Below are 21,171 nucleotides of genomic sequence, written 5' to 3'. Positions count from 1 at the left end.
TTGGAGATTCATTTGCAGAAGTAGAGACAGTGATAATATCATTGAGAGCGGACAGTGCAGAATCAGAGACAGTGACAACATTTAATTTCATTTGTATAAAGATGAATCCTTGAAAAAATAGAGTAAAATAATAAAAAGTCATGTTGAACACTGTCATTTATTTTGTAATTTCCCATGATTCAACAGGTTCTTCTGGAATTTAATTTTCAGGATCAGAACAACAAGAAGTTATCTCTAATTTATAATTCAGCAGAAAGTTCAGAGAAGAGAAAGAATAAGATCGAAATATATATCAACAAAAATAAATATTTTAAATTTAGTTTTAAAACAGTTGACTTATTTAATATTGATAATAGTAATTCACCAAATTTTTTACTTATAGTATAAATTTGTTTATTCAAAATTTTACCCATAATAAACTCCTCTAAAAAAATTACACAAAAAACTGAAAAATTGTACTCATAGGTTTACCAATAATAAATGCAATTAATTGAAAAAGTGCAATTACTCGTAAATCATCTGGAACTCAATCCTAATAAATCATCTGGAACTCATTCCAATCTCCCATTCCTTCACCTCTCTCTCTCTCTCTCTCTCTCTCTCTCTCCACACACACACACACACATATATATGACCCAAGCACTTTCTTTTCTACGTAGGAAAAAAAAAAAAAAGTTGACCAAATGGAACCTTTATTTATTTATTTTTCAACTGTACAGCAAAGCAGAAGAGTGAGCTGGGTCCAAACCAGCGGGCTCATGATCTGGCATTAAAATGTTCCTCCACCGGGCAATGGATTCAACCGCGAAAAAAAATCAGTCCAGTGATTCATCTGGCAACTGCATTGATTTTTTTTTCCCCCCCTAAACGAATCAGCAGCCTCCTCTGCAACAAGAAAAAGAAGCTTAAGCCTCAACGCTGTAACTTGTGTTCCTTTCCCCTCACCCCAACAAGAAAAAGGAAACGATAGAAAGACGATGAAAACCAACAGCATAACTAACGAGGATTTTTTTCAAGCACTGATTTTAAACTGGTGTGAACATTTTTTTTTGTTTCAACTTTGAAGATCTACTTGAAATACATATAACAAATTATTCTCATTTGTGCAGCTATCTTTGCGAAGCAATAATAATAACACAAGTCGTCCTGCTATATAGACGGCTGAATATGGCAGGACAATATCTAGTTCCGAACAACGTCAACATTCAAAGTAAGTTCTCCGACAAAAAAGAAAAAAGAAATTACATTGATTACCTCACAAGCTCCTGGATTACAGAATTCATAACACCAATTGGAAGAATGGGATTTAACAAACCATCCTCGTTTTTGCATCAATTCTCCCAATGACTTTGCAGTTATCAATTTACCAATCTTCCACCAAACCAATCAAGTCGAGAATCTCTGGCAGGAACATATACATGGTCACGAAAGAAAAGTTCCATTGAGTGTTCATACGAAGAGAAAAGGTAATGGCAACCGATAAAAGCTCCACGAGAATAAACAAAGAAATCTTGGTACCTGAAACACTAGATTACTGTACTTTTTCAGATTCTGATGGATGCAAGGCCTAGATTCAAACTGATCCAGGTAAAAAACCCAAAGCTTAATCCAGAAATACAAAAGCATTAAGCATAAAAAGCACCTTGATCATAACTTACATGAGATATATGTTCAAAATATGTGCACAATATTTCAAGAAACCTTGTGATTTATTAATAGATAGGAGAAACACTTTACACATCCTTTGTCAAACAATTAAACATATAATAAGCTTCATCATTTTCCATCCATGCACACAGGGTGAAGGAAAAAAAGCTTCGATGGGCTATGGCCCAGCACCATCCAAATCCAATGTCCCTACTTTCTAGTCACCTTGTGAATGGTGCATCGAGGAAACAGAGATTCTTGAGTTGAAGTTGATCAAGCCATCCAAACTGCATGATAGTAACATTGTATCTGGACTCTGTCCCTGGAATGTATAGCTGAAAGTACCCCCTAAAAACGAAAAACAAAACTTCTGAGTAGTTGATCAATAAAACACAGTTTACAGCAACCATAGCCATACATTCATCCAAGCACTCTGGGAGAATTTAACCATAACAATTGGAATAGAGTTACCATACCAATTACTTAGCTGAAGACACTCTCATCAATCTGCTGGCACCAGTTTTGTTCCCAAATGCATGACCAATATTCACAGCTTCATTTGCACCCTCTAGTTTCTTTACATTTCTTCCAATGGAACTGGAGAGAGCTAATGAAGTTGCTGGCATTGGAACATTGGTCACCATCTGCAGAAATGAAATTTGCACACAAATTTTTCAGCTAAATATCATTCCAGGGTAAGAACCAGTGAGGACCAAGACACACCTTTAAATATAAACATTTGCATTGCATGCAAACATGGCATACAGGCACATTAGAAAGAGGACATAAGATTACTCACATGTTTGTCAATTGGATTATCAGTGTTTAAATTCTGGGATGATGATCTTAACTCCATATGGACATCAGGATGAACAGCACTATTTGATCCTTTGCACTCTGTAACATCACCTGAAAAATAATTGGCATTGACCCAATTACCAAAACGAGCTTAAACATGATGTATTTTCCGTAATAAAATTACTACAGTTGGTCTTCTGCAATCCAATAAAACAAAAGCTTAAATCCCCTAAACTTAAATCTGTTTTCATCCTCCTTCATTATCCCAGCTTTGTTGAATTGGCATCTGCAGAGCAAGCTTCACGTAGACCACCCTCCACCATGCCCCCAATTAAGCAAAATACTTTTAAGTCAAAAAAGAAAGGTTTGGTTCAGACAACATGCTAGCGTGGGCTCACCATTTTTTTCATACAGAAGCTAAATGAGTCCATTTTATCATCATTCAGTCTGAGTAAAATTGTCAAACATGAGGAATGAACGTGACCACCATATGACAATTTTATAGATATTTGTGATGCTAATTAAAATATCTAGTGAAGCAACTGCAAAGAACGAGATTACTCTGAAATTTCAAACACTCGTCCTATTTGCTATTCCTCTGTCAATAATAATTAGTTCCAACGATGTGCAACATGGAGTTTCCAAGAAACTTCCTGCAATGTCTTAAAAATAATGAATCACCACCGAAACATAATGGCAATCCTGGAGTTTACCTTTATGCTTATCCACATCCACAGCCACATCTCCACCGCTCATAACTCCAGAAACTGGCTGAAAGCCCTTGAGAATCCATGTGAAACAAATAAATCAAGATTGAATCAAAAGAGACCCTGGATGCGATGCAAATTATATAGTTTAATAATGTAATATTAAAATACATACATAAATACATAACAACTGTCTGACGAAAACAAAAACTGGCAATTGAGAGAATTAAAATGTCAACATAGAAATATTTGACAGACTCAATGGGAAAAATTTAGAATAAAGAAAAGAAGACTGGGGGATATAACACTAACCATTGGTTGTGGTTGTTTCTTGGCAAGTGTCTGCCGGAACTTTAGAATGGTCCAGTCAAAAATGTAATCAAACTCATATCCTGCCATATATATAAAAGAGTGGGTAAAATAACCAATTGGAAGACACTCAATTAAGATACAAAATCAAGATGAGACTGCAAAACCAATGGGCAAACAATTGTCAATTATCAGCTTTCAGGTTCTAGCACTCAATAGCATCTAAGGAAAGCAACAAAATTATGTAAAAAGATAAGCATGTATCTATAGTTTAAACCCAAAAATTTAACTTCATGGTTAAAACTGAGGTGGTGTAGTGCATTTACTAATTCAAACTTTCATTTGTTAAAAGAAAATTTAAGTTTCCTAGCACATGAGGCTTCCCAAATTAAAATCCTAGGGAAAGTTAGGTGTATCCAACCTTAGAGATTACTTCCAGGGTTTACACCTGTGGTCTTCCAGGTCACAACAGAGCAACCTTACTGTTGCACTAACACACACCACAATACCATAATAATGACCGTGTAGAAGATCCAGGTCAACTAAGGCTATAATAAAGATAGCTAAATGCTTGCCCAGAAATTGCCTTGCTTTCACCTTAGTAGAAAATTTTGAACAAGATCCAAAGACCAAAAAAAAAAATTCAAGGTTTGTGACTCAAAATATTTGGGAACTCCATAAACTGACAAGTATATTCTGAACTTAAAACAGTCTCTATCATCACCATAAAATTTTGGATAAGTAGGCAGTATTTAGTAACTGAAACAGAAGGAATTTCACCTCCTACATGAAACTGTTTTTGACAATGATGAAACTTCTGCAGCAAAGACTAATTTAGGAAATAAAAATGGTAATAATCATGCTTCCTTGGGACTGCCAAAATGACATGGATTTAATCCTCTAAATCTAATGAAGGGAACTTTCTCCCTTTACAAGTTTACATGCTCCACAGTCCACAACAAAGGAAAGACGAATATTCTCAGAATTTAATTAATTGATTACCTTCTCGAGCAAACAAGTCCCGAAATAGGCGCTTCAGAAATCCATAATCAGGTCGTTGATCAAATGTTAAGGAGTGGCAATAATGGAAATAGGACACAAATTCCACAGGAAGTGACTTGCAGAGGACCTTTCAAAAACAAATGTCAAATTAACTGCCATTCATATGAAGAAAAGGTGCAAATTCAAACTGAAACAAGCAGCCAATATAATATGAATGGAATTCCATTTTCAGAAGAATAGCTGTAAAAGCATTGCAACATTCACTTCTTTTACAGCCTCATCCGATGACCCACTCTTTTTGTCAGCTACTTAGCTTAAATAACTCCCATTTACACCTTACTTAATGTAACAGCAAGGAGAGAGAAGTAGAGCAGGGGGTGAAGTAAACAATGCAAAGCAAACATGCATGCTGGTCAGAGTTCCCATCATTTCACTTTTTTTTTCTCAGGTTGCTACTCTCTTCATAGGATTCACATGCATCTTTTATCCAATGGAATTTAAATAGGACGAAAGAAGTTGGAGAAAAAGGTAATTTTTGAAAAACCAAATCTTAGAGCGAATCTCAAGGAAAGTAAACGCATTCCCATTGCATAACTTCCAACTCAAAGGCATTTGGACACACACCTCAATTGGAGTTGATAATTTCTTTTCACATATCTTGTCATATTTTTGCTTCTTTGTTGCTGCTTTCAGTCCCTGCCATGGAAGGCTAAATGAAGAAACCAATTATTACATGAGCCAAGTCAATTTAACATATCTTCTTAGTTGAAACATCCATGCTCATAAAAGTTGGATTTTTTTTTTCGTGAAAAAAAAAAGAGCATAAAAATCTCATCTCTACAATCAATATTAGTAAACAATGTTTCCACAGGAACAACAGTAAAACTGAAGTGCATACCTTCCTCTCAAAAAGTACAAAAGAACGTAGCCAAGGGACTCCAAATCATCCCGACGACTTTGCTCTGAATAGATTGTCAAAAAAAAAAAAAAGAGAAAAGCTTTCAGATTTCAGATTTCAGCTGCTAAACATACAGAAAAAGACAAAAACATCTGACTTACCAATTCCAAGATGGGTATTGCAGCTTGCATAACGTGCAGTCCCTGTTAAGTTTTTGTTCTCTCTGTTTGAGTCCATCAAATGAGGGAAAATAAAGATACTTTAGAATGAAGGTTTTTTTTCTAAAAAAATGATACTGAAACAGAGAACCAGCAAAAGGATCACATGAAAATATAAACAAATTTATTTTCAAAAGTGCACAAATTTGACACCATTGTATTTGTCAAAAACTGAAACCCAAAAATTTCAAAGCAACTTCTTATACAAATATGTACCTGTACGGAATATGACGATGCGTTGTCAAGTCCCTATATCTTTTTGCTAGTCCAAAATCAATAATGTAGACCTGATGAAGATAAAAGTAATAAAGATAAATTTGAGATGGGGTGAAAAGGAAAGAAAATGAACATCATGAGGACCTAATTATCCTCATATGTAAAACACTCAAAGCAAGTGCATGAAAAGAGCAGCCACCTGATTAGCTTTCCTTCCAAGGCCCATGAGGAAGTTATCTGGTTTTATGTCTCTATGCAAAAACCCTTTAGAATGTAAATATTCTATTCTTGAAATCTGCATTCAAATGATAGAGGAAAAAAAAAAAGGTAAGAAAGTCCACCAGAATTTGTTCTTTTCATATGTAAACATCAAAAAATCTTCGTGAACAAGATGTCGAGCAGTTTCAAAAGCTGACTGCTGCCCTCGATTCATAGTGTGTTTATTTCAACACTTGACAAACAGGAAATGAGCCAAGTTCCCAAATCAACATTTGAATCAAATCTCGATTCGAAATCTTTATTTTATAAATCAAGAAACAAATCAAATAGTAAGATTCATTAAAAATTTCTAAAAATTAATTAAAAATAATGTATGTTCTAAAAATAAGTAAAAGAAATCTTATAATAACATGTTTTGATAAATACATAATTATCATTTATATAATTAGAAATATTCTTTATAACAGAATAATATGTATTTTCTATATTATATAGTTTTATGTTATAAATTATGAACTCTGGAATTGTAGACAATAGTTATAGTGATACATGCTGAAACTCTCATTTAAATTTGATCAAATAATGAAATAGTACAAAAAGATGATAGGTTTTAATATTATTAACATATATTGTCATAATTTGACAACTATAATTAGTAGAGTAAATTAATTAAAAAGAAAAAGAAAGAAGATGGAGAGGGAAAAGAATGGGCGGTGGAAGAAACATAGTGTACACTTTTTCATGGAAAAAATGAATTGAGATCTTAAAATTAAAATTAAAATTACAAAAAAAAAACATAAGGTATGACAAACCATTATTAATAATTAATTGAATCGGGTGAAGACTAAGGATTCATCTTGATTCACTATTGATTCTTTAAATTTAGTCAGAGTTCCAGTACATTTGCAATTTACCCAGGATGTGGAATGGAATCGAGAATTTAAAGATTTGAATCAATTTGTTGGGGAAATCAAACCGTAAGATTTGAATCAAGAATTCTGACAACAGTGGCAACGAGTAGAGGCTACTGGCAACAATTACCAAAGACTATTTTATTCAATTAGCTTGGCAATTACCATCTGATCAGCCAACATCAACACTGTTTTGAGTGAAAGTTTCCTCCCACAGTAGACGAACAGGTCTTCCAGACTTGGTCCTAGCAAATCCAGTACTAGCGCGTTATCGTCCCCGTCTACCCCACACCATCTTATGCTCGGAATGCCACCTGAAACATGAACAAAATTCACAAATTATACCATGTATCACGAATCTCGTTCAACCAATGAAACTAATCCCCCTAATTTCCCACACATACTCGCCCCTTGAAGAATACTATACAGTTTGGCTTCATATAGCAGCATCGGATGCTTCGTCTTGTTATTTTCCTGCAAACAAGACCCAACAAACCCATAATTTTTAACAGGTTCAAACGTCAAAACCTCCCACATTCGCTAATGAAACCCAACAGATAAAACCAAATCAAACCAAATACAAACAGTTGAATTCAATTCAATCATCTATCAAGGAAAACAAAAGTTCAATACTCACAATCTTCACGGCTACAATTTCACCATTATTGATGTGGCTAGCTGAAACCAAAAATTTCCCATAACAAGAACAATCAGCAAGAAATTTTAATCAAATATTAGAGATACAAATGCGATAAGGAGATAGAGAAATCGAAATACCGAGATAGATTTGACCGAATGATCCGCTTCCAATTTTGCGACCCAGCTTATACTTATTTCCTATAACCCTCTCCATTAATGTTTGATTCTATAATTTAGGAAAGAAAAGAAAATTAGGGTTAGCAAAGATAAAGAAACCGATCCTTCGTCTGTAGGAAAGACGGGAAAGGAGACGAGACAACTTCAATGGAGGCGACAAGCAGAGAAACCCAGTCGCGACAAGAAATAGAGGTGTGTTCTGGTATTATCAATTAGGGGCGTGAGGTTCGACTCTGCTTCGGGGATTGCGAGTCCAACCAAATCTACGGTTTGATTTTATTTTTATGACGCGGTTTTGATTTTGATTTAATTTAATATAATTCTTAATTATGATTTTAATTTGATTAAATGTATATTTTTCTTTATTGTCTAAATTAATATTTGTGTTTGTCTATTTTTTTTTGCATATATTGTTATCTGATCTTATATCTATGTATATGCATTCGTCCATGGAAAAAAAATATATTAAAAATATTTTAGAGTTTTATCGATTTTTTATTTTAAAATTTATGATATATTATTAATAAATAATAATAATTTTTAGATGCAGTTAAAAATATTAAAATTTATATGAGATATTAATTTAATATAAATCAAACTACATACCTTAAAATAAAATTAAGTGAAATCATATTATATTTTTTTATATATTTTTTAATTAATAATTATATTTTTCTTATCAACAACATTAATCTTAATAATATTAAAAAATTTCAACTATTTATTAATGATAATATATTACAGCGATTATTTTGATATAAATTTAATTATAAATTTTAAATACATGTAAGTGAAATCCAATAATTTTTTTTTTATACTTTTTCCTTACTTATACATGTAGAAAAAAAAATTAAATAAATATATCTATCATCGATGAAGCCAATTATAAAATATAAATATGTGGATCTCATTTTTTTTAAATCTATTTATTTATATCTTATAATTAGTTTAATCTATGGAGCAAATAGTTCTCTATATATAATCATATCTATATATATATTTATCACATAGATAAATGAGAGGTGTGAATGGTATGAGAAATGAGATAGAATAAGTAATGATATTACTAAGAATTGCAAATATCCGCATTTTTTGTTCTTGATATGAACAATTCAAAGTTTACATTTATAAGTTCTATAATTTTTTTGAAATTATTGTATACTAAATACTATAATTTTAAATTTATTTAAATTTTAATTTTAAAACATAACATATAAATATTTTAAATTAATAATATATACATATAAAAAAATATAATATGATTTCACTTATTTTCACTCTAAAATCTAAATCTGTAATTCCATTTATATATAAGTTAAAAAATTTTTATAGCATTTCAATATTATAAATTTCAACTAATAGAAAAAGTGTTGGATAGTTTTTTACCCTAAAAATAATTCTAAGATTAATGAATTAAAATTCATTTATTTTATATATTGTTTTCGGTATCTAAAATAATTAATAAGACACAACTGAATAATAAACTAAATATGCAGCTGAATAAAATATAAATATATACTCCAATCAAATACAATGAAATATTTAATTTGATTTCTTTGGTTTTAAATACGGAAATTGAAGCCTTTAATTATGTATAATACCCTAAATATCTTTTTTTTTGAATCAATAATACCCTAAATATCTAACACACATGCGAAAAGAGATTTGATATTGCGAAGGCTTTAATACATAATAATAATAATTATTATTATTATTATTAATCATGTGGATATTCAAAGAATTTGTAATTTAAAGATAACAGTGGCCGCCGTTTAGAGAGAAAATGGTTTGGTGGTCTTAAAAAATGAAATGAGACACGTGAAGTCGTGAACCATGTGTCTGATTTTCAAATGAAAAGTGAGATTTGAAGAAACATGACCCACGTTTTACATGTTCTTGTGCCTAGTATGATTTTAAGAACCAAACATTTTGGTTTTGGATAGCAACTGAAATCCAATTGGGATGTGGACTCCACCTGATTTTATTTGGATTTTGTTTTTAGTTTGGACATTTCTTTTGCCCTCTGATTCCAATAAATAAATTGAAATTATAGAATTTAAAAAAAAAAAATTATTTGAATAATTTTTTTTAAAATAAATTATTTAAATAATTTCTTTTAAAATAAATTATAATGACCGATGGATGTCTCCACCCCGGTCTGGGGCCAGGCCCACAACACCAGCCCATCATATGGAGGCTCTCAAGTTAGGGGTGAGCAGTATTCGGTTCAAATCGAAAAAACCGACCGAATCGAACCGATTTGAAAATTTGATTCTGTTTTTTATATATTTCGGTTCGGTTCGGTTCGGTTTTTAATTTCAGAAATTTCGGTTATTTCGGTTCGGTTCAGTTTTGATCAGAAAAAAATTAAAAAAATTAAACCGAATCGATTAGTGATAATAATATATTTTTTCAATAATATCGAGAAATTAAATCATATTAAAATTAAAATATTTTAATTAAATTTAAAATATTAAAAATAAAGTGAAAAAAATAAAAAAATTATTAAAAATCAAAACCGATCAAACCGAACCGAATCAGACCGGTTCGGTTCGATTCAGTTTTTAACCAAAATCGGTTCGGTTCGGTTTTTATAAACACTAAAATTTTGGTTTTTGGTTTATTCGGTTCGGTTCGGTTTTGAACCGAACCGACCGAATGCTCACCCCTACCTCAAGCCTCATCACATGCATCAAGTCCGGTCCACTCAGTCTGGAGATCGGACTCCCATCAATCCCTTCAGTCAGGCCGGCCTAGCCCTTTGGGCCCGATGAATAAGATCCTCTCTGGATTCAGCTCACATCATATCTTCCTATCCGGCCCAGAATCAGGAAAAAAACCTACCCATCCTTCACTTGGGACCACCAGTACGCGCGTCCGGGAGAATCAAGAGCCGTTACGCATGGGGCAGCGATCTGATTTCCTCGTACGTCCATATCAACATGACTGGGACAGGTGGCCCAATGACATACATTCTGTTACACGTCACTATCGAACAAAAGGAAACATATAAAAGGAGAAATATTCCCCTCTAGGCATAAGCTTTTTCCAGTTTTACAGAACCCTTGTAAAACCCTATTTTCTGGATTTCAGATCATCAATTGGCGCCGTCTGTAGGAACGAATGAGATCTTTTCATCGCCGGAGTTCCACTCTTATAATACCCACTGAGATCCACAATGGCTAACCACAACGAAAACAACGTCACTCCAAATGACCTGAGCTCTGCCCAAGAGGGGCAACAGTTCTCCTTTTCTAGTCCTACAACACCAAACAACCAAACACCAATCCCTTTCAACCCCTCGCCAAGCTTGGCAGGGAATGCTTCTGCCGTTACCTTGTTCAACCAGGACCTCCAAACCATCGCTCTCCAACTACAAAACACCGCCCACTGGCTGGGGCAGATAATGCAGCAACGGGGCCTTAGCACCCCAGCAAACGTGTCGCCAGTGGTAGAAGAGCCACAGACCAACGAACCTCAGCCTACCTTCAACCACCCTCGAACTGTCAGCCAAGAAACCGGAGACGGGAGGAGAAGAGCGGAGAAGAGGAAGAGCCGGAAGCTCGAGTTCATGGAAGGAGGGTGAGGGGAGCTGATAGAGAATGATGAAGTCGATAGCTACTCTGCCGGAACCACCAGAAGAGCGGGGAGCGAGACATGGGAGGAGGAAGGTCGCGTAGAGAAGAGGCCCAGGCAGGAGGAAGAAAGTGTAGACCGAAAGCTGCAGAAGATGAGAGAACAACTTTTGGCTGAGTTAGGGGCGAAGGACCCCAGCCAAACCCTTCTGCCTACCTCTTCACCCTTCTCAACGTGGGTACAGCAAGAGACCATCCCGAAGAAGTTTATGATGCCACCTATGGCCGTATACGACGGAGCTGGGAACCCCCGGGAGCACGTCTTGAACTACAAGACCTTCATGGAGTTGCAGACTTTGTTAGATGCCTTAATGTGCAAGGTATTCCCTACGACGCTCTCAGGGCCGGCACGGGCGTGGTTCAACAGCCTTGAGGCCGGAAGTATTAGCAGCTTTGGAGATCTGGCCACTCGCTTCATCAGCCGGTTTATTGCCAGGGTGCCCGCAGATAGGAAGACGAGTTACCTGGAGACGGTTCGGCAGAGGAGAGACGAATCGCTCAGGGAGTACGTCGCTCGTTTCAATACGGAAGCCCTGCAAATTTTCGAGCTCGACAAAGGAAGGGCTGTAGAAGCCATGCAGAAGGGAACAACCTCAGCCGAGTTCTTTGGCTCATTGAGCAGGAAGCCTCCGACCTCACTAGCCGAGCTGATGAAGCGGGCTGAAAAATACATAAGGCAGGATGACGCATTGGTGACAAGCAGGTTCGCCAGGGGAGCAACAGATAAGGGGAAAGCACCGAAGGAAGGGAGGCCGGGGAGGCATGAGAAAAAGTATGGCAAGAGGCATGAGCCTTACGGACAACCCTGGGATCGAAGGGACCAAAGACCCCTCCCTCCTCGGGTCTCAGAGCAGAGGTCACTCCCTCCGTGGATCCCAGAGAAACCGACCCCTCTCAATGCCTCTAAAGCCGAAGTGCTCATGGCCATCCAGGATAAGGAGTTCCTCCAATGGCCCAGGCCGATGAAAACGGAAGCAAACCAGCGAGATCCTGATAAATATTGTCAGTACCATCGCGCGCACGGCCATGACACCAATAACTACTTCTAGTTGATTGCTGAGATCGAGAGGCTGATAAAGAGGGGATACCTCAAGAACTTTATAAAGAAACCGGAAGAACAAAGGCCTCAGCCGAACCCAACAGGGCAGACACTCAGGAGAGTGGGAGCAGGGCCGGTGAATGATGGGTCCAGTGGAACCATCAACATGGTCGTTGGAGGAACAAAAGGTTGAACAAGCTAGAGAGGAAAAGAAAAGAACAGATGCCAGAAGACCTCCTTGAGACAAAGAGACCTCTTGGAGGTAGAAGACCTCCTTGAGACAAAGAGATCTCCTGGAGAAAAAACGGCCAGGATTCCGTCAGATCTCTTGAAGCAAAAACGGCCAGGATCCCGTCAAATCTCCTGGAGTAAAAATGGCCAGGATCTCGTCAGATCTCCTGGATCAAAAACGGCCGGCAGGATCTCCAAGATCTCCGAGCAAACATGACTAGGATCCCTGAAACACAGCCCGTATAAGGCTCGTCAAGAAAGCAAGAAATTAAGTATTGACTTCACAATGAGGAAGATGAATTTCTGAACTCCTGAGCCCGTCACACAGATAGCACAAAAGCTGTAGCGCAAAAGCCCAAGCAAAGAACAAAAATCCGAGCTCCTTAATCCGCTGAATGGACGGACTCACGACAAAAGCAAATGATCCCGCCTACAGCTCGGATTAACTCACAGTAAAATATATATATATATATATATATATATATATATCCGAGCTCATTACCAGACAGAGAGGTAAAATCGTCTAAAATAAAGCAGCGCCATTCCAAATGAAGTAAAGGGATTTACCCCTCACCACTCATGTAATAAAGGCTGAGGAGGTAAAGGGGGCAACTCGAGGAGAAATCCAAGGGCATGAGTAGATGAGACCCTAGCTTCAGCTTTTGTCAAACTAGAACTAAAAGCAAATAAGCCAGCCCTGCTCATCACCTTTAAAGGTACATGATCTGACTTATTGTTATTAAGCAAAGGCTATGTGCCCGAGCTCATAGTAGCGAAGTAATAAAAAGAAAATGAGAATGTCCTTACATGAATCATAAAAACTCATAAGTCAAGAGTTCAACCCACTGTTGAAAACAGAGCTCACGGGTACGGCTAGTCCAGCTCAGAAAGAGCTTACAAACGAATGCCTTAGTAAAATAGATAAATTTATAAGTCAGAGACTAAGTCTCTTGCTAAGTTTTCAGCCCTGATTAACTGAGGGGCAAGAAATAAAAGGTAATGTAGTTAATTCCTTATAAGATTCATTAAACACCTCCTAAGTGTTTTATTCGCCAATCTTTAAAATTAAACAAATTAGACTGTTTAGACAGAATAAGTAGCCCAATGAGGAGATAAAAACAGCTCAAGTATGAATAAAGCCAGAGAAATAAATAACAATCAAAATAATTCAAAATACCAAACACAAAAATCAAATATCATTAAAAGAAAAGTAAATACAACCTACTTTGCAGTCTACTCTACTAAAGGAAAAACAGTCCTCAAAGGACTTACATGTCTAGGGGCATTAACATCTACATTACTTTATGTACTATCTACATTTACATTATTTACATTACTATCTGTGGGAGGCCCAGCACCTTCTGGCTCGGACCCCCCAATGCCCACAAAAGGCACGACCTCCAGCCCCCGAGACCCAGCATCTCCATCTCCCAGCTCGGCGCCTGCCTCAGAAGGCCCAGCTGCAGTACGAGGACCCCCTTTGGGCAAAGGTCTGTCATCCTCCCCATAAAGCACCGCCTCGCCATCAAAGTCTTCCTCTGCAGCTTGGAGTTCAGCCAATGGGGTAGAGGGAGCGTATCTGGCTGTCCTTAGGCCCCGATTGTACCCAGAGACGAACATGCGGAAGCCCTTATTCCATACGGCAGTCTTCATTTCATTAGTGCCTTGAAATTCCGCAAGTCGCCTCTCACAGGCCTCAGCTATCTTGGCTTTAAATTCAAAAGAACTTGTATAATCCTGGAGGTGAGCTTCACAGGCCTGCTGGATCTCTTTCTTCAGCTCGGGGGACTCCCTATACTCCCTTAGACAAGCGACCTCCAGCTGGACCCTGTCCTCAGCCAAATTGACCTCTTCAAGCAGAGCTGAGCACCTCGTCTCCAAGGATTCGACTTGTTGGCAGAGTTGCTGATTCTGAAGTTTGGAATCCTCTGCCACCAAAGTCAAGCCCTTAACACTATCAGCTTGCTTGCTCAGCTCCTGCTTCAGGACCACAACCCGAGCTACGGCTTCACTCTTTTGAGCCAGAATGGCATCAAATTTTACCTTCAGCTGCTCGTATTGTCGCTGGACCTCCTCCTTCTGGCTCACGGCCTCGTCCCTCTCACGTATAGCATCCACTGCGGAGGACAGCTGCTTCAGAACTTCCTCACAACGGACCTCTGCTGCAGCTGCCCTCTCGTCAGACTCTTTAAGAACCCTTCGGGCGTGAGATAACTCCGCCTCTAGGGACTTGCCGTGCTCATGGGCTGCGGCCAGATTACCCCGGGCGTCACTGGTGGCAGACAGATTTTCCTCTAAACGGGCCTCCTCAACCCGGCGATCCACAGACTCCCGGAGAGAGTGGTCATGAGCGTCCACCTCCATGAAGAGGCCCATCACCTAGCGCAAAAAGAAAAAACTGTCATAACAAAGAAACAAATCAAACTTGAATACGAGCAGAAACCAGAACGAACGACTTACCATCAGGAGCATCTCCCTGATCGTATATCCCAGCTCCCCCCGAGGTCGAGACCGGAACGCTGCCTACTCCCTGGTAGAACTAGCTAGAAGACCAGTGAGAGCAAGCAGGCGTGGGTCTGAAGCCTCTGTGACGCCACCAAACATTCGCTCCTTGATAATTTCAGCGACAATACTTGCGGGAGACTGGTGGGTGATGTCCTCTGCGTTCAAAATGTCGTTGTCAGGAGCAAACAACAGGGGTGTCACAGGAACATCCTTCTCCTTCTCAAGAGGAGGGAGAGCTGGAGCTGATCCCTTGGAAGCCCTGGATTTCTTCCGAGCAGGAGCTGGGACCGGCACTTCGGAGAGGGCAAGACGCTTGTCCCCGGCCTTCTCTGTGACACTTCCATCACTGGCAAGGCCGGATCCAACCTCATCAGGAACAGGGGCATCTCCGGTAGGGGCCTCCTGAACATCTTCGTCTATAAGAATAACATCTTTTCTTTTTCTTGGAGCCTCCTCTTCAGTAATGGAGACCTCAAGTCCCACAGCAGAAGCATCCACAGGAGGAAGGATAGGGTCCGCCCTCGCCAGCCCAGTTTCCTCAGCCACTTCAAAAATAACTCTCGGAGCCTCTTCCGTCCTCTCAGTAGAAGAGCGTCGAGGCCGGGGGGCTTGAGAAGACTGGTGAGCGAAGTTCGATCTGCTGTGGCTAGAGGGCCGAGACGACTTGCTACGTTGGGAGCTCGGTGTGGGAGCCTGAGAAGATGCTAGAGGAGGAGGTCGTGTAATCAACCTGGAAGAAATAACCTCGGCTACTCTTTCAGTAGCCTCCTTCACAGATTGCCCAGCCAAGAAAGCATCTAGAGCAGCGTCCATGCTCTCCCGGGACAGTATAAGGTTCTTCGGGGGATTCGGTCCATCTTCTCGTCGGAAGCTGCAAAAATCCAAAATCAATACAAAGTAATATAAAAAGCCACACATATTACAAAGGCAAAACGACACAGCTAAGTGGAGTAAAGTACCCGTGTCTTTAATATCACGAAGATTAGACACAAACATACACTTCTCGACATCATACTTTTTTTCAACAGAAGTCAGTCGAATATACCCGACCTGCTCAGTAAGGCTCAGCTGGGGCAAGTCATTGCAGTTCAGTGAAACGTCCTCCCAGGAGAGTTTTAGGTCCCAGATGAGTCCGGACTCCTTCTTGAGCTCCACTACTGCAAAGCTCTCCATCCAGCCCTTTATTGAGTCTTTATGACCCGAAAAGATTGAAAGCCCTCCCCGAGGGGAAAAATAATAAAAACTCTGGATTGCTCTGACTAATCGGAAGAAAGAAACAAACAAATGCACCGTAGGTGTGAACCCCCAGCTCAGACATACAAACTCAAAGGAGGACATGAACATAATGGAATTGGGAACTAGCATCCTAGGAGTTATCCTGAAGTACCGAAAGACCTCGGTAAAGAAGGGAGAAAAGGGGAAGGTTAAGCCAAACTCCCTCTGTTTAGCGAAAAAGACCAGGCTAAGATCCTTTTGGGGATCGATTAGGTCGGAGGGAGGAGGATCAGGAAGAACGATCCTCTCATTCGGGTAGGGGGCCCGAATACGAAAGAGAGGGGTATCTAAATATTCCCTCGAGAAGAAATTTTTTAGGACAGACGGAGTGACATTAGACTCTACTCTAAGAACGTCGGGAAGTTTTGGGCTATCCATGGAAGGACAAAGAGAAGAGTGTACCTTGAAAGTGGCTGGGGCAGAAAGACGATGTAGGCAAATCGCGCAGAAGATAGAAGAGAGCAAAGGTTTCAAGAAGACAGAGAGAATTTGAAATTTGAAACAGTGAAGAGACGAAGAGATGTTCTGAGTAGACTTGTCCTTTAGGCAGCGCGGTCATTATTACTCTCGGTATTTACCCCCTCATCAGCCAGACAATAACTGATGAGAGGGTAAAGGGGCAATTGATGACCGCTGGATTTCTCCACTCCGGTCTGGGACCAGGCCCACGACACCAGCCCATCATCTGAAGGCCCTCAAGCCTCATCACATGCATCAAGTCTGGTCCACTCAGTCTGGAGATCGGACTCCCATCAATCCCCTAAGTCAGGCCGGCCTAGCCCTTTGGGCCCGATGAATAAGATCCTCTCTGGATTCAGCCCACATCATATCTTCCGGTCCGGCTCAGAATCAGGAAGAAGACCTACCCATCCTTCACTTGGGACCACCCGTACGTGCATCCGGGAGAATCAAGGGCCGCTACGCATGGGGCAACTATCTGATTTCCTTGTACGTCCATATCAACATGACTGGGACAGGTGGCCCAATGACATACATTCTGTTACACGTCACTATCGGACAAAAGGAAACATATAAAAGGATAAATATTCCCCTCTAGGCATAAACTTTTTCCAGTTTTACAGAACCCTTGTAAAACCCTATTTTCTGGATCTCAAATCATCAAATTATATCAAATGAAAAGTTATAATTTTTTCTTAAAAAAAAAAAAAAAGAGTTGGATGAGTGGAAGGGGAGTGGGGAGTGAAGTGAGTTATTATTATTATATTGACTTTAAAAGAGTAAGAGGACATTTTAGAAATTTAGTAGTCTATTTACTTATTATTGGGGAACAAATTTTTCATATTTTCTATAAATAAAATGCACCTAAATATTTCTTTCCGCTTTGAATTTTTTAAATTAACAAAATTATGAGTATATTATGTATAAAATTATTAAATTTCTAAAAATACTAATATATATTAATTTTGACATATTAAAAGGTGATCTATACTTTTATAATATATATATATATATATATATATATATATATATATAAATGAGCAAAAAATAATTGATATATCAATAATTTAAATACTACAGTAAAATAATAGTTATTAAATAATAAATAATAAAATTTAATGTTTTGATTTAAGCTAAATACTACACTATTCCCTAGGCAATATAAAAAGAATCATGCTTTTAGAAATATTTTATATGAGATTTTGGAATTATGATAAGTAACTATTATTAAAATGTTTAAATTTTAGTATAATAAAATTATCTACTATATAAAAAATTATTAATTTAATATATTTAACTTTAAGTTGAAATTATAATAAATCTATAATTTGATTTAATTATTTTATAATTGTAAGGGTCAACTTAATTTTAAACATTAATAATTTAATATTAATAAAAATTTTAAGGATTATAATAATATATAAATTAAGGATAATTGTTAAAATTAATAATTTTGATAATGTTAAAACTTTAAAATATTAATTATCTAAACCAATAATTTATTATTATAATCTTTTAAGAGGATTATAAGGTAATGACATTTCATATTAAGATTTTATTTTTTTAAATATATATTTTTTTATATTTTATGAGGTTTGAGATATTTAGAAAAATTAATCGATAAAAAAATATTTTATTAATTAATTATAAATTAAGTATAATTATTAAAATTAATAATTTTAATAATGTTAAAATTTTAAAATATTAATTATCTAAATCAATTATTTTTTATTATAATTTTTTAGGAGGATTATAATATAATGACATTTCACATTATGATTTCGTTAGTTTTTGAAAATATTTATAGGGAAATATTTTTTTGATATTTTTTTATATTTGAGGCAATCAATAAAATTAGTTAATAAAAAATATTTTTTAATTAAAAAAATTAAGTTATATAAAGAAAAATTTTCAGGAGGGCAAATTATTTTGTGCACTTTGAAAATTTTATTAATATTTATATATAAATTTAATAATATCTTTTAATTTTTAAATTAAAATTAAACTATAAAAAATAAATTATTTTGTGAAAATATTTATACAAAAATATTTTTCAAATATTAGTTATTTTTTTAATATAAATGGAGCTTAAAATATTAAAATAATCACTATAATATTGAATTATTATATAGCAAGCAAGTTTTCTTTTTTTTTTTTAAAAAAAAAAAGAGTTATAAAATAATGAAGCAATAATGTAATCAACAACAAGATAATGATGTAAATAACATATTTAATAGAATAAAATAGAAAAAAAAAGGTCAAAAATTTTTATATTTTACAGTGTCAAGTATAATAAAATAGAAACAGAATTTGAAAGAATTAAAATATATTGAGAATTAAAATACCCATAAATGTATTCAATATATAATTATAAATTTGATCATGTAAAAAACAATTTAAATAAGCATAATCAAATATTAAAATCAATTATTAATTCAAATATTAGGTAATGTTAAATAGATTCAAACTTAATTAACATATAATATTAAAATATTAGATAAGCTTGATAAGAATATTTAAATAATAAAATAAATATCAAAATAATGTAACTAATATTAGCAAATAAAATGGTTACATTTTGCATAAAATAATAAAAGTTTAGTATTTAATTCATATAATAAAATATTTTTTTAATATTATTTTAATAGTATTATAATTTACATAAAAATTTTGTTATAATTATAATTTAAAAATATAGTAATTTTATTTCTTGTTGATGACCTCTGAGTTCACCTCACCCCAGTCTAGAGTCAGGCCCATGAAAACAGTCCATTACTTAGAGATCCTCAAGCCACTCACGCCAACTGGGTCCAGTCCGCTCAGCCTCACGACCGGGTTTATCTGGCTTTCTCCACCAGGCCGGTCTCGTCCTTACTACATCTTGGGCCGATCCCATTCGGGCCCTGCTTTGTTCCTATTCTCCAGTCCAGCCCGGAACCCGAAGGAGGATTCATCCATCCGCCTCGCAGACCCGCCTACCCGCGCCCAGAGAGAATCAGAGGTCGTTACGCATGGGGCAGAGATCTGATCCCCTCGTACATCCGTATCAGCGTAGTAGGGACATGTAGTCTAATGATACTCGTTCTGTTGGCACGTCACTAGCAGACAAAAGGAAACCTATAAAAGGAGAAATACTCTCTTCTAGGTTTAAGCTTTTTCTAAGTTTTACAGAGCCTATTGTAAAAACTCTATTTTCTGGATCTCAGATTATCAATTGGCGCCGTCTGTGGGAACAAAGGAGATCTTTTCATCACCGGAGTTCCACTCTTAACAAAACCCACTGAGATCCACGATGGCTAATCACAATGAAAGCAACCTTAACATCCCAAATGACCTGAGCTCTGCTCAAGAGGGGCAACAGTTCTCCTTTTCTAGCCCAACAACGCTAAACAACCAAACACCCATTTCTCTCAATCCCTTGCCAAGCTTGGCAGGGAATGTTCCCACCGCTACCTTATCCAACCAGGACCTTCAAACCATGGCCCTCCAACTACAGAATACCGCCCACTGGTTGGGGCAGATGATGCAGCAAAGGGGTCTCAGCACCCCGATAAATACACTCCCAGTGGTAGAAGAACCCCAAACCAATGAGCCCCAACCTACCCCTGATCGCCTTCAAACCAATAGTCGCGGTGCCGGAGAAAGGAAGGGAAGAGCCGGAGAAGAGGAAGAGCCGGAGGCCCGAGTCCATGGAAGGAGGGTGAGGGAGATGATAGAAAATGATGAGGCTGATAACTATTCCGCCGGGACAACCAGGTGGACCAGAAGTGAAGCAGAGGAGGAGGAGTATCGCCTGGAGAAGAAGCCCAGGCCGGAAGATGGGGATGTGGACCAGAAACTGCAGAAGTTGAGAGAGCAGTTTTTGGTCGAGCTGGGAAAGAAAGATCAAAGTCAAACCTTCCTGCCCACTTCTTCGCCTTTCTCGAAGTGGGTGCAGCAGGAAACTGTCCCTAAGAAGTTTATGATGCCATCAATGGTAGCCTATGATGGAGCTGGTAACCCGAGGGAGCACGTCATGAATTACAAGACCTTCATGGAACTGCAAAATTTATCGGATGCCTTGATGTGCAAGGTATTCCCAACGACGCTCTCAGGGCCAGCGCGAGCGTGGTTCAACAGCCTGGAGACTAGAAGCATTGGGAGTTTCAGAGACCTGGCCACTCGTTTCATAAGCCGGTTCATCACCGGGGTGCCAGCGGATAGGAAGACGAGCTATCTGGAAACAGTAAGGCAGAGACGGGAGGAATCGCTTAGAGAGTACGTAGCTCGTTTCAATACAGAAGCCC

At 37.4% G+C, this 21,171-nt stretch overlaps 1 protein-coding gene across 6 annotated transcripts; it reads right to left on the bottom strand.

Moving 5' to 3' along the window:
• Positions 1 to 466: 466 nt before the first annotated feature.
• On the bottom strand, positions 467 to 7,979 carry LOC110603766 (casein kinase 1-like protein 3). Of its 6 annotated transcripts, none has more exons than XM_043951917.1 (18): positions 7,703 to 7,979; positions 7,563 to 7,603; positions 7,330 to 7,399; positions 7,091 to 7,239; positions 5,995 to 6,090; positions 5,796 to 5,866; positions 5,523 to 5,584; positions 5,362 to 5,425; positions 5,088 to 5,172; positions 4,464 to 4,590; positions 3,465 to 3,544; positions 3,159 to 3,225; positions 2,447 to 2,556; positions 2,124 to 2,291; positions 1,873 to 1,995; positions 1,519 to 1,578; positions 1,255 to 1,401; positions 467 to 885 (listed from the first exon to the last, which is right to left on the bottom strand). In XM_043951917.1, the coding sequence occupies exons 1-14, from the start codon at positions 7,776 to 7,778 to the stop codon at positions 2,127 to 2,129; spliced, it is 1,263 nt and encodes a 420-aa protein (XP_043807852.1). In that variant the 5' UTR covers positions 7,779 to 7,979; the 3' UTR covers positions 467 to 885; positions 1,255 to 1,401; positions 1,519 to 1,578; positions 1,873 to 1,995; positions 2,124 to 2,126. The 6 variants fall into 6 exon arrangements, with proteins under 6 accessions (XP_043807852.1, XP_043807855.1, XP_043807853.1 ...); XM_043951920.1 differs by having other exon boundaries at positions 1,519 to 1,526; XM_043951918.1 differs by having other exon boundaries at positions 1,255 to 1,526.
• Positions 7,980 to 21,171: the final 13,192 nt, after the last annotated feature.

Source organism: Manihot esculenta, chromosome 16, assembly GCF_001659605.2.
Source record: "Manihot esculenta cultivar AM560-2 chromosome 16, M.esculenta_v8, whole genome shotgun sequence".
NCBI lineage: Eukaryota > Viridiplantae > Streptophyta > Magnoliopsida > Malpighiales > Euphorbiaceae > Manihot > Manihot esculenta.
The sequence above is the reverse complement of the archived record's forward strand: the minus strand, read 5'-3'. Positions and strand labels throughout refer to the sequence as shown.

Bases quoted from the DNA above. Each gene is read 5' to 3' on its own strand.
- LOC110603766 (XM_043951917.1), bottom strand. From the start codon at position 7,778: ATGGAGAGGGTTATAGGAAATAAGTATAAGCTGGGTCGCAAAATTGGA. The intron at 5,867-5,994 runs GTGGCTGCTCTT...TATCTTCATCAG, and splicing joins TTGGAAGGAAAGCTAATCAG to GTCTACATTATTGATTTTGG. The intron at 2,557-3,158 runs GTAAACTCCAGG...ATTATTTTTCAG, and splicing joins GGATGTGGATAAGCATAAAG to GTGATGTTACAGAGTGCAAA.